This window comes from Pezoporus wallicus, unplaced genomic scaffold (genome assembly GCF_028554395.1).
Source record: "Pezoporus wallicus isolate ANWC-B61680 ecotype Strahan unplaced genomic scaffold, APGP_CSIRO_Pwel_v1 contig_8047, whole genome shotgun sequence".
NCBI lineage: Eukaryota > Metazoa > Chordata > Aves > Psittaciformes > Psittacidae > Pezoporus > Pezoporus wallicus.
The window spans coordinates 139,101-152,659 of NW_026639548.1; the positions used below are offsets into that span (position 1 = coordinate 139,101).

The 13,559-nt window shown below is 44.2% G+C and overlaps 2 protein-coding genes across 3 annotated transcripts in view; one reads left to right on the top strand and one right to left on the bottom strand.

Annotated features, from left to right (window-relative positions):
- The window catches only part of LOC130602214 (protein HIRA), a 37,047-nt gene extending 26,168 nt beyond the window's left edge, over positions 1-10,879 (bottom strand). The window contains exons 1-5 of one of the 2 annotated variants that reach the window (XM_057414849.1): positions 10,743-10,879; positions 2,872-2,934; positions 2,032-2,142; positions 1,173-1,263; positions 591-685 (exon numbers count right to left, since the gene is read on the bottom strand). In XM_057414849.1, the coding sequence (XP_057270832.1) occupies positions 591-685; positions 1,173-1,263; positions 2,032-2,142; positions 2,872-2,934; positions 10,743-10,779 (397 nt within the window). In that variant the 5' untranslated portion in view covers positions 10,780-10,879. The other variant, XM_057414850.1, reaches the window with a different exon arrangement.
- Positions 10,880-11,378: 499 nt separating this feature from the next.
- On the top strand, positions 11,379-13,452 carry MRPL40 (mitochondrial ribosomal protein L40). Its single transcript, XM_057414853.1, has 3 exons — positions 11,379-11,530; positions 12,514-12,669; positions 13,011-13,452. The coding sequence occupies exons 1-3, from the start codon at positions 11,394-11,396 to the stop codon at positions 13,318-13,320; spliced, it is 603 nt and encodes a 200-aa protein (XP_057270836.1). The 5' UTR covers positions 11,379-11,393; the 3' UTR covers positions 13,321-13,452.
- Positions 13,453-13,559: the final 107 nt, after the last annotated feature.

The following is a 13,559-nucleotide window of genomic DNA, read 5'->3' on the forward strand; positions in this document are numbered from 1 at the left end:
TACTTTGTCTTGTTCTGAACAGAAAAGCAACAGCAGCTGTTGCAGTGCACTCACTTTATTCCAACACACGTGGAGTGATGAAAGTGATTTTAATCTTTATTTTAATCGCAGCTCACATCAGCAGGTGCAAAACACATTTGAAATCTGGTTTATTCATCTTTTGCAGTGCTCTTCAGTTTTACTTTTTCTTAAATAAATACTACTATTCTTTGGGTTACAAAAGTTTGTATTTTGCTAACCAGGAAGTTACTCACTGCAAGTGTGAACATTCATTGAAATAAAAATGCAGTTTAGCTTCCGTTATTCAGATTTATTTTTAAGCTACCAAACAGCAAAATATAAGTTCCTTAGCTGGTAATTTTTCTACTACAGTAGTTGCTGGAAGTTTTCTGCTACTTTGCCTGAAGTGACTTGTATGAAAATCAGCATTTGATTAAAAATGCCATTTTCTTTTAGATTTTCATTGATGCTTTTAGAAGTAGTGTCTGAGTTGCCATCAAATACGTACTTTTTGAGGAAAAACTGAAAAGGTTCTTTTTTCCCCTCCCAAATACATGCAAATTACGTTCATTCAACACCTTTTAACTTACCCCCTGAATGGCTTCTGAGTATCGATACACACCTCCACTGCTCAACATTAGTAAGTTTGCTACTAGAACCAAACACAGTGCTAGGTCCAATGTACCTAATTAAAAAAGAGAAAGTTAACAACAGAACAACCTCAAGTTCTTCAAACTTTCTTGCTAATCAGATGCACAGTACACTTCTTTTTTACATTTATTTCTGCAATGAAAACTGAAGGGAAAAAACTCTTTTTTTTTAACAGAAAGGAATTCCAGTTATTAAAAATCAGCTTCAATAAACCGTACAATTTCTACAAATAGTAAAAAAAAATTAGCATTTAAGATAACTCTTCAAATCTCATCAGGAAGCTTTCTTCAAGTACAGAAGAAAATGCCTCAGCTCCTTGGCAGAAGAGAGACTGCCCAGGTAGACACACTCCAGCCCAAGAGACAGGACATCAAATCTCCCATACCAGGTTTTAGCCCCTTGTGCACCAGAAGAAACAGTGAGCTTACGAAAGACCAGCACAGGGAAGAAACATTAAGAGACGCGACAGAGTAACCTACTTAAAATACAACATAAAATCAGGAAGGAAGAAATATGCTTACGCAGCTCGTTTCCACACCATAATCAACTTGTCATCTCCCCCTGAAGCCAAGTAAACTCCATTGTTTGACCATCGCACACAGTTCACACATGCTGAAATGTAGGAAAAAAAAGTTTGTAAGATGAAACATGAGAATAAGTGGCTCAGGACTGGGGCAGAGTTTGTAATAACCAAAACTTGACAGGAAACGGTTAGGATTTAAGTGTGCTTTTTCCACTTGTAACAGTTACTCTGCCTGCTTTAGATAAATGAATTAGTACTTATCTTTCAGCAGCAGTTGAGGAACTTCTTATTTTAAAAGCCTACTCCTTATTTAAAAAAGCTTCACCAGAAGTAGCTCAAAAGAAGAAAGATTAATATTCATCTAACGAAGAAAACTGCTTGTGGTAACTGAGATAGGATTAAGAGGGCACAAAAGAGATGATGTATCTTGAAGATGATGCATCTTGAAGAAGGGACAGCTCTTCAGGTAACCATACTTCCTTCAAATGTAATGTGCAATGGATCCAGAATAATTTAGAACTACAACAAGACACTTCATATGATATTTCTTTTATACTTATTTCTTCTCTTGCCCTTTCCTTCAGAGCTTCCCAGTTCCTTAGAATGTGCATTACAACTACTTGATGGCCACAGCTGGAAAAAGCTCACAGGGAGATTTCCAAAGGTAACTGTATTTCTCTGTGCAGTTTCCTACATTTCCCCAACATTTTCTGCTGCGCATCTAAACCAGTATACAAGCAAAGTATGAGACGACTCTGCTGTATGGTATTGATTCTTCACCACTGAACAGGGCATGACTTTTGTAAAACATGAAATGCTTAAAAAAGGTAAAACAAAAAAAGAATAATCTTTGTTACCTAAGTGATTGTCCATCTGACAAAGCATCTTGGGGATATTTTCATTCTTTTCATCTTCCTCTTTCAGGACAGGAGCCATATTCCAGATTACAACTTTCCCAGAATCCTGACCTGTAAGAGAACAAAAAGCCCACCCACCCCTTTTAAATACATACAAAAAGGTTTCTCAACCTAAACATCTGTTCTGAAACTGAGATAAAATTGAGGCATTACCAGAAGCATCTGAATACAGATGCCATTCAGATATAGTTACACCAAGCCAGAAGTGGTTTATTTTTCCTGAAGCTCTTAAAAGTTATACAGCCTTGTTCAAAACTCATACTGTGCACAACTGATGGCAATTGTAGGGATGAACTACTTATAATAAGATTGTATTTTAAAAAAGATAGATTCAAATCTGACATTGCAATTATTGTAGCCAACATAAAATTACTCACTATTGTGATCCACATAATATTTTTGCATCTATTTCTTAAGCTATTCCATTTATATAATTGGATTTTTTTGTCCCAATAGTTCTAGTGTTTAGCAGGTCAAAAAGCCCCACTTCACATTCAGTTCCTCTTCAAAGAAGAAATTTGGCCAGTATAGCCACAAGTAATTACTGCAGCTTCTGTCTATCTCAACGATGTCCACAAGGATGAGCACATCAGAAAACACAACCCTGCCTTCTGCAGTAACAGCAGCACTTGCCAATACATTTTAATGACTTACACAATGATCTGTTTCTCAGAGATAAGTGATGTGTTTTTAAAAGGGTCAAACCCATTCAAGTGTTGTGAAGGCACAAGATTATTATTACAGCCCAAAATTCAAACTTCTGTCAGTATGCAAACACACCTTGTCCTCCTGTTGCAAACTTGGTCCCATCTGGATGAATGTCCACTGAAAATATTGGCTTTCCTGGAATTAGAGAACAAGCAGCAAACGTGAATTGTTTTACAGCCAAGAGAATGCAGTAATGCCAAAAGAACCATAACTCTTCTAGATGGCAAATAACTTCCTTCTTCTAAACACTACAGTTGTTAAGATTTACAGCTGACTATGAGTCGAAAGCAAGCTAATTACAGAAATGCCAGCCTATTAAAAGTTTATGGGAGTTATCAAGCCATAACAAACCAGTGATAACCAAGGACACTTAATCCAGCAGGATATGCCAAATGCCTCAAAGCTAAGTAACACCACAAAGCAAATGCCAACGAGGCAAAACTGATTTGAGTAAGGAATTCCTTCCAGGTTTCTACAGTTCGTTAGCTGATGACCTGAAGCAAGTTTTGTTCTGGTTTCTGGTTTTGTGTTTTTCAGTCCTCCCCAGTCTCAGACTGCATCTCTTGGGCACACAATTACCTCAGATTCTGTTGCTATGAAACTCTTCTACCCAAATACTAGCTTCTATTTTTATAGCTTCCACACAGACAGAGGAAGACTAACCAACTCTAGTACTAACTCTTAAATCCTTCGGTTCTCCACATGTTACATCTTTAGAAGAAAACTAGTAATCTTCCAAAAATGTAAACTCTACAGCAAATAACTAATATAGCTGGGGAACAGCTCTGGAAACCAGACAACCCTCTCTAACCTATTCTGCTCCAACCACTGGATCACACACTCTCCTACAGGTTCGGAGTTCTTTTAACCTTTGCAGAAGGAGAAGGAAGAGGGGAGAAGTAAGCTTATTGCCCTTTCAGTGATGCTCAAAGAGCTACCACTAAGGATTACTTGAAGGAACACACGTGATTTCCACATTCAGATAATTTTTTGGCAGCAGTCCCAACCCTTTCAAAGTGGAATGCTTCTGCAAGCAAGATCACACATGTGCCAGTATAAAATAAGGCAGTTTATCTCAGAGCCAAAAGAACTGCTATCCGTATACCAGGGTTACTCAATAAATTTCCCTCTATCTCAACTCTTCACTGCGTCTTCACAATATGTTAAGACATAAAAAGATAAAACTTGGAGAATTTACCCAGTGATAGGTTTTAGCATCCAAATTCATTGATACTAAACTGCTAACAAAACCCCCATCCAAATATCCAGTATTTCTTACTTTTTGTGGGGTATGCATTTTGCTTCATGGCAACTTTGATTTTCTTTATGGTGACTTGCTCTAAGGTTTATTTTACTTGGATTTATGCTAAAAGTGACATGTGATTCCCCTTAAAATTTTTACAGGCAGCCAAGCAAAGACCTTAAGCACAGTAAGATGGCACTCAACTTACATTCCTTCCAAGTCCTTTAGGCCACATAAAACACAACCTGAGACATAGCTGTGGCTTTTCTTCAGCTCGTTGTGCCAGTTCTATCTTTTGTACTGTATTAACTTGAATGCAACTGAAGACAGGGCTAAGTTGAATATTTAGAGAAGCACAGGCAAGAAACAAACATCTATCTTGCCCTTCCTAGGTGCTTTATAAACTCTCATAGCCTCTCCAGTTTCTGCCTTATCTTAAGAGCACAACGCTAGAGGAGCAGTAGCATCAGCTGTCTTTCTCCTTCCAGGCAGAGTGTTTGCACAGATCCACAAACAGGGTTGGTGAAATTTAGCAAGTTTATTTATGGAGCCAGTGGTAACTTAGCTACAAATTCACCATAAATGCTTAAAATCAGCCACAACACAGCAGGGAAAATGTCCACCGAGCCCAGCACTCTGTGCGCAGAAACCAGCACTGGGTATCTCCCTAAGCATGACAAGGACACAATGTTTCTTCCTAGGATAACTGCCCATCTCCAAAAGATTTCCGACTCCCACTTCTTGTATCAGAGGCCCTCAACAGGCTTTTCCACTATAAATTCAATCATTCGCCCCTTTGCTGCTGCTCACAGCTCTACAAACGTTCATCATGTCTCCAGCTCCGCTTTCCCACTCTTGGCCCAAAGACTCCCACTTGGCCATGCCTTGTACAAAAGCTGTCTCTCGCTTTTGATCATTCTGGTCACTCCACTGTAAGCCTCCTTCAACTCTCCTGTATTTTATGAGATAGAGGGGAACTGTCTTTGAAGACAGTGCTCAAACACAATCATCCAGGTATTTCTGTAGCACGATAAAGTTTTTAGTTATTTTCCTAGCACAGATTTGTTTTTTTTTTGTCTAACAAACACTGAGCAGGTATTTTCTTAAATTATTATAACCCTAAAATCTCAGACCTCAGAGGAAGTTGTCAGGTCATGGGACATTATTTTATAGACGGTTTAAAAAGGGTATGGACTTTGTGCTTGGGAAAACTGGCAGTAATAAATGAAGCCCTCAACAACAAATCAAGTTTCCTGCATGGCTCAACTAGGAAGGGGAGCCATGAACAATGACCTACCAGGAAACTTGGGCTTTTCACAGAATTTGCCAATAAGCTTAACATCCAATGACTTGTGAACATGAGGCCTGTCAAATTCATCTCCTGTAAGAGCCAAGTAAATATGGTTTCCATCTGAGGGATACTTCCTAATAAACTGGACTGGTTTCATACATCACAGTCTCACCAGCAGAGTCCAGATGCATCCAGTGGTTAACCTTTAAAGACCTGCTTTTTCTCCCTAGAAACATTACTTTAGTAAATCAAGTTCCAGACTTCTAGGAGTTTGTACAGATAAGAGTCTTCCAGTTTTCATATACAGGAAATCTGTCAAACTACACCCAGCCTCAACCTGTCACACCCTCTTTGTAATAAACATCTGCATTAATCCAAATGCAAACAACTGCAAAATGCCATGTTTTATTTATTCGTGGAGGAACCCATGAACTTAAACTGACAATAGGAAACCAAAGAGGGAAGCAACTACTTAATGATCTTGCTCAGGACAAGGCATCAGGATTTGATTCCTGGCTCTGGCTGCAGTGACCTTTTGGTGAAGCCAAGCGTAGCAGCAGCCCTGTCTGGATGCCTACAGGAAGCAGTAGCTACTGGATGTCAGAACCTGAGCTTCTACCTCTTCAGCTAAAATGACCACTTGCATCCATTTTTCAGGCAGCAGTAGTTGCTGTGTGTTTCAGCACCGGGGACCTTAAGAGACTCACGGTGATGTAATCCAGGCTAGAGAGCATCTGATTTGGACCCTTTGGCCAACGCTCAGAAAGGAGTCGTAGCTTCTCTATTTACTAGAAAGCAGCATTATCAACATCACAAAGAATTCAGTTCCTATCTAGCACAAACACTACACGAAGTTTCAAGTCAGTTCTGTCACATACTCATATTCACAAGCACACAAATAGGTGAAACACCCGGAGTTCACAGCAGAGGTTCAAAGTTTCAACATCAGCTACAAGAGGCATTTGAAGGCCAAAGCACCAGCTTGGAAAGGGGAATCTTCCCAGTGTCCTGCTCCAGAGCTGCATGTGCTTCTCTTGGCTATTGAGAAACAGGGGGCTTGTTATGATTCAATTAGATTAGTAAAAAGGATCACTAGTAAAGCAACTGCTTGGGATCAGCTATCAGCGCTTTCACAACCTAGAAGGAACGTATGTTTTTAATAAGTTTGCTCTCCACACTTTTCTGTCTACCCCTTACAACACAGAACAAGTTCCGTAATTATGAGATTGCTTGCCCAAGTAAACCAAGACTTAATACTTGTTTGCAGTTTTCTCCATCCAGGGATGTCAAATGATTACAAGAAGAGAACAGATTAAGTGATCACAGGACAGAAATTTAGCAAGACAAGGTCATTCCCAGGGTGCTCTTTCCTCCAGGGTACCGTTATCAAGGCAATACCATTTACAGTAGAGGATAACTGTCACAGGTTAAAGCTGCAAGACTTGTTCCATACTCCTTGCGGTTCACAAACTGATCACAGACACTGTGTTCTTCCTTACTTCCATCATTTTCTCAAAGCAATGGAGTACGAGCTGTCCTTTGATAGCAACTGCCTCCCTCCTCGGTCCTCCTCGGACTTTGTTGTTAGATCCTGCTGAAACAAGCCAAAAGGCACAAGGTCCCTGTTTCAAAGAGGCTGAATGCTTTCCAATGCCCCAAACTGAAGATGTGTTCAATTTTCTAACAGTAATCATGTATCAAACCGAAATGTGATACTTAAGCAGGAACATTAAAACGGCATTTTGTCCTCTTGTAATAATAGCTAAAGAAACAAAAGAAAGTTTAAACTATGGAAGCTCCCAGCATCACATTGCATGAGGAAGCAAACTGGGTTCATTTAAAACAGAACACCTTATGATAGACCAGATGTCCTGTTGGATTATTTGTTTAAAGAAGCCAAATATGTATTATGTACTTAAAGAACTATCAATAATGAAAGAAGCCTGGAAGGAGAAGTTCCAAGTGAGGTAATTCAAACCCAAGAAGGTCCCATCTTTAAGAAAAGATACCAGCTGAAGAAAAAAAAAGGCTATTTTCAATATTGCATCTTTTTTTGCTTGTTATTTACCTTTAGGCAATAGTCAACAGAATATAAAGACAATTTCATGTTCATCCCTACCACAGGATGAATGACTTCCTATTCATTTTACTTCCAGCCTATCTGATATATAACATCCAACATGAGTCACAAATCAATTCAAATATTTACATTCCACCATTACAGCTTGGAGAGATAATAAACTCTGTGTTCATATTTAAACAAAAGCAGGCTCTGATTTCTACAAGTTGTTATACATGAACAGCACCTTGGGATTTGCCTGGGTTTCTGGGAATGTCAAGAGACCTCCTTTCCTGCAGGGCTCAGCATGTGCCTGTATTTGCCAGCTTTAATGACCTGGGCTTGCAAAACCCTGTGTGCCAAATACATACATACGACTATTGGACACGTGATGCATCTTTAGAGAGGTGCTGAATGGAAAACTGGGAAGGAGAAGCAAAGGCACCATCTGTATCTTAGTCATCTATTCCTGCCCCCACTATTAGATTGCATGTTTCAATGTTCTTCCTTGCTTTAAGTCAATGAAATGTGGAAGAGAAGGCCACAGTGATATGAGAGTTTCATGCAAAACCTAATAAACCCATATTAAGAGTGTGAAAAGCTTATGGAAAATGCATCTGAAGAAGAAACATTTCCAGTAAGTACTCAGATAAAGTGACATTAAGAACTCCAAGGCAAAAACCTGTAGGGCCAAAACGTGCTAAAGTGCTTTTACTGCAAACAGCATCTTGGGTGAGCGGCACATGGTTTGCAGGTGTACTGGATTTCCCAGCTATGACACTAACTTCCAGTATCTCATGGAGCTGTATGCCTGTAAGCATCATTAAACCCATTCTAGCCCATTCACTAAGGTAAAAACCCCAAAACTGAATGGGGAGAAGGGAAAGACAGCACCTTGACCTGGTGTGTGGGAGAAACTGTGAGGACTCTTGCTCATAAACCAACAGCAGAGAAGCAGCCTCTTGTGCCCGTGCAGAAAATAAAAGGAGTTTAAAAACTCCTTTTACACAGAACCACAGCGAGTCTCCAGGACACAGAGTGAATATAAATGATGTTTACCCTGTTTCTGGAGAGGTTTCGCAGCACGCAGGTAGACCCATTAAGAGCAATGGAGACTCCTTGCCTGCAGCGATGCCCACAGGATCTGGAACCCAGGCACGTTAAAAGAGGCTGACTGAACTCCCCAGTTTTTATCCTGCACGCCCTGCCCCAGGGACAAGCACACATGAACGTTCTGCAGTCCTTGTAGGTTTGCAGACCTTAGAGCATTTTACAAATGAAGCTAGTGATGAACGTCTGTTTTGCAGGTGGTGAAACTGTGACAAAGTGACTTGCCCAAACTCATCCCAGCAGGACAGCAGCAGACATGGGAATAAAAGCTGGGACCATCAAGGCCCTGGCTCACTCATTATCCACGAGGCAGAGTATCAAGGGCTTCGTAAATGGAGCTCCGCTGTGGGCTGCTTGGCTGCAGGCCGTCTTCTGCAGCGGTGAGATGCATTTTAAGTTGCTACTGATTTCAAACACGCACCCTCACCACACGGTGCACCCGCTAAAGAAATACAGAAAGAAGTTACAGATCTAATCCTTGTGACCTGCAAAGGTTCAGGTCAAAAGCATGCTCCCACTGGAGCTCCAGAGAAGCACAGGATCATCTGCCCACAGGCAGGTGGAGGTTAACATGGAAATGTGACATTTGTTTAGATCAACCAAGCAGAAGGGTAGAAAACACCTCACATAAAGTACCTTGTGTCAAAAGGCTGGGTCCATCTCCTGACTGTACAGTCCCTGTGAAGTAGTTCAAGTAGAGATGCATGTGAAATGCATCCCAAGGCTTAAATTACAACTCTTAAAACCTGAAGCACGATTAAACAGGGGAAGTTTAGGTTGGATATAAGAAGGAAATTCTTTCCTGTTAGGGTGGTGAGGCACTGGAACAGGTTGCCCAGGGAGGTTGTGAATGCTCCATCCCTGGCAGTGTTCAAGACCAGGTTGGACGAGGCCTTGGGTGATATGATTTAGCGTAAGGTGTCCCTGCCCATGGCAGGGGGGATGGAACTGGATGATCTTAAGGTCCTTTCCAACCCTAACGATTCTATGATTCTATGATTACAAAGACATCAACACATGCAGAAAGGCAGCTGCAAAGCTGTATCTGCGGTTTTTAACTCAAAGCACACACTTGAATAAGGCGGTCTCTGGTCTGGTTTTATTGTAGAGGAGTTCAGCTGTTGACATTTATACCAGGGTGTAAGATTTGCAGTTCAAATAAAGCTGTACCCATGGATCCGTGGACAAAACTTGCATCAACACAGGGCAGTTTTTCATGTTAGATTTATTCTCACGGCTTTGCCAGGAGCAGGACGATATTACACTGGAAAATTACCATAAGCACTGTAAATACATAACACCAATGCTGTCCTGTGCTCACCACACCAGGAAAGCTCAGAGCTTTCTGTCTGCAGCGACACTTCATTCTGAGTGCCTCAGCTCACAAAGCTGTTCAGAACCGCCCGAGTGGCGGGCAGGATACTACACAAATTCAGGGAGCTGTTTCACAAGCAGCATCAGCAGAATCTTTTCCGTCCATGGCGAACAGCGCTGCAGCCTATTGCGGGGGGGGGGGGGGGCTCTAACACTGAACTTGACTCAGTAACGCGGGACCACCGTGGCCAGTGCAGCGCGCTGGCACGGGACATCCGTCCATCCACCATCCCGCGGGGCACCTCGGTCGCTGCCCGACAGCCTCCGCTCTCTCACAGACCACGCTTGACCCAAACCACCCCTCTGTGCTCCCACGCGGACGGAGCTGCCCAATGCTGCCGGCAGGTCCCAGCAGCGGCCCCAGAGCGGACCTGTCCCCGCGGCCACCGCCAGCGCCGCTCCAACGGCCGCCGGCGCGGCACCCTCAGCCATCTTCCGGAGGACGGGCTCGGCCGAGCTCCGCACCCCGCGCATCCCACTCCTCTGCATCCCGGGGCGGTCTCGCACCTCTCCTGCTGTCCCCGCGCAACCCGGACGCCCGGGACCGAGGACTTGTTGCTCCCCGCTCCCGGCCGCCCCGCGGCACCTGCCCGCAACGCCCGCCGAAGCGGCGGGGCCCCGAGCACGCCGCGGCCGCCCGCAGCCTGCGGGGTGGCAGCTCCTGAACGGCCCCGCTGCCCCGGCCCGGCCACCGCTCGCCCGCGTTCCAACTCGCCCCCCACGTGTGCCGCGCCGCGCCCCTCCTCACCCACCGCCCCGGGTCGCCGACACCCCCCCTCCGCGGCCCCGCTGCCCGGTACCCCGCCGCACCTGCCCGCCGGCCCCGCGGCACCTGCTGCCCGGCGGTGCGCCCGGCCCGCACTCACCATTGTGGTTGACCCAGGTCGGCTTCAGGAGCTTCATTGTTCCCCGCCCGGGGCCCCCGCCGGCCTCCGCCCTCGGGACCCCAGGGCGGCTCCACCCGGGCTGCCTCCGCGGCCGAGCGAGCGGCGGAGCTCAGCGGCCGCCGAGGCCCGGCGGAGCGGCCCTTGCGCGGGTCATGCACTGCCCCTCCATGGCCCGCCCTGCGCGGGGCGGCCTCGCTCTCCCGGGGCTCCTCGTGCCCGCGGGTCTGGTTCCGGGCACCGGGGCCGCTTCTTGTTCTGGTGCGGTCTGCCGAGGCGTGAGGAACGGCATCGGCCCTCCTGATGGGAACGGTGGGGGGCTCTGCTTCCAGAATCGCACCTCAGAAGCCGATACCAGGGCTTAAGAACAGGATTGCTCTGATCGTTAAAGCTGTACCTGCTTCACCCGCCGGTGCCCTGCGGGTTCACCCCACTGACAACCCACATTCTGGGTGTAGTTTACCTACTGTAGAGTGTCCGGGCACACACTGTATACTGTCATGAATTAAGTAGCCAAGATGATTCAAATCCCAGTGTTGTGATTCATATATATATAAAATACAACTGTATACAACTAATATTATTAACTATATATATTTATTATAACTAATGAATAGCTCTTGTGCAGAATCAATGGCATCACAGTCAGCTTCTCTTCATGCTTTATGTCCTATTTCCTTCCTCAGTTCCTGGCTGCCCCAGGCAGTTGCATCCCGAGGGAGTCACTGGCAGAGTTCGGTGCTGGCATTCAGGGCATCTCTCCCCATGAGGTGAGCAGCTTCCATGGAGTTATATGGAGGTGATTTCATCCATAGGGAAATGCAGATTTCTTAAAGTCCAAATTAACTTTTAACTGTAGGTGTCTGCTTTTCAGTCACCGTATGTGACACTTGTTGAGGACTGTCAGCCTCCTGAGAATTTAATGGTAACCACTTGATGCATGTATTTGCTTCCTCAGCCACGGAACGTGGTTTGAGATACTCAGATTTATGCTGTGCTCCTCTGAGCACCAATGCAAATGAAAGCCTTGAACAGAAAACACTGAACTATGAAGTGTTACACTGGACCGCCTGCATTTATGTATGGCTACATTTTGGTATCTGTTTTATTTTGATGCAACTAGACTTAAAATACTCATGCTGCTGTTTGGTACCATCAGAGAGGCTGTTTCACACCACAGCAGCTGTTTGTTCAGTCTGCAAGGCAGGAGTGATACCCCACCACAGGCCCACTGTGAGGGTTTAGTCTGTGTTTGGGGAATGTGCCGCATGTTACCTTGGGAATACTGGATCTGCATGAGGAAGTACAACAGCAGAGTAACATCTGCAGCCTGAATTTGGTTCCAAGTGTGGAAATTTTAGAAGGATGTGTGAAACCACTCACCCTCCTCTTTAATGTGGGATGACGGGAATACTTGCAGATAAACCTGTTACCCACTCTGCTGCACCTGAACAACAATTCAGTTCAATTTTTGTGGCACTTCCTCATGTCATTCTGATGTTAAGCACAAAGTTGGAGGTTGCTTTTCTCAGGTAGGCACAGGGCTCCCTGCAGCAAATCTCACAGGACATACTGCTATCACCTGGAAAACTGCATTACTTGAATAAAGGTCATGGCAGGAACCTCACTGGAGACCAAATTAAGCAATAGGAAGGAACAGTACTTAGAAAAGCAAAGTGGAGGTGAAGGCTGCTGGTTTGTAATTCAATGACAAAATACCTGCTTTCTTTTACACCCATTTTTTCCCTTGCAGAGCGCAACCAAAGAAGAAGAAGAAGGTAGATGTGAAGAGAGAGCAAGCACAGAAGGATCGTATGAAAAAGAGGATTAAAAAGTTGGAAAAAACTGCCCCCGAATTGATTCCAATTGAGGATTTTATAACACCAGTGAAGTACTCAGATAGCAACAGGTCAGTCTTTCACTGTGTGCTTGCATGCATGGTAGAAACACTTATTCTGTCTCTGCAAAACAGGAACATAGCGCCAGCCTTGGGACAAAACCTTGTCCGCTTCCACCAAGACAAAAACATGGAAAATAAATTTTATCTGCTTCCACTGCTAGAAGTAGTGGAAATAAAACAGTAACATGAATTTCCTGTTTGACCAACTGGAAAACCTCAGAGACAGACGCTGTATGAAGGGAACGTACTCTCTGGGTTTGATGGGGTTTTTTGGTGGTTTGTTGTTTGCCCTGATTTGCTCTTTGGGGTGCAGGCTATTTTTATGACACTGTTGTTTTACTTTGCATCAGGGTGCGAAGTCTTCCTGACCTGTCACCTGAGGAGACTGAAAGAAGAGTTTTACTTCTGAAAAAGTGGTGTTTGTTTAAGCAGAAACAAGATAATGCAGAAAAGAAAGCAATTCGGAGCATGGTAGAAGCTCAGCAAGAGGCACTAAAGGAACTGCGCCTTGAGTCGGAGGAGTTGTATCAAGCAGCAATCAGGCGAGATAAGGGGCTTTTCCCCTTTGAGAGAGATGGACCCAGTTACACCCCACCGCTCCCTGGCTATGATCCTCCTGAAGGAAAATGCATTGATATCACCAAAGTGTATACACAGTGATGGAGGAGTTTGTAGCTCATCTGGCATGAGCTACTCAGCTGATGCAGGAGGAAAGAATGGAGTAAGGATGAACTACTCCTGTAGGTTAAAATACTGTAGGTGTGAGACTGCAAAAAATACGTATTAATGAAGTACCTGTTTGGTTGGGTTTTTTTAAACAGCGATCTCGGTAGTAAGATGCCCAAAGAGCTACACTGCCTTATACTTGTGCCATGCTGCAACGAGACAAACGGTATTTC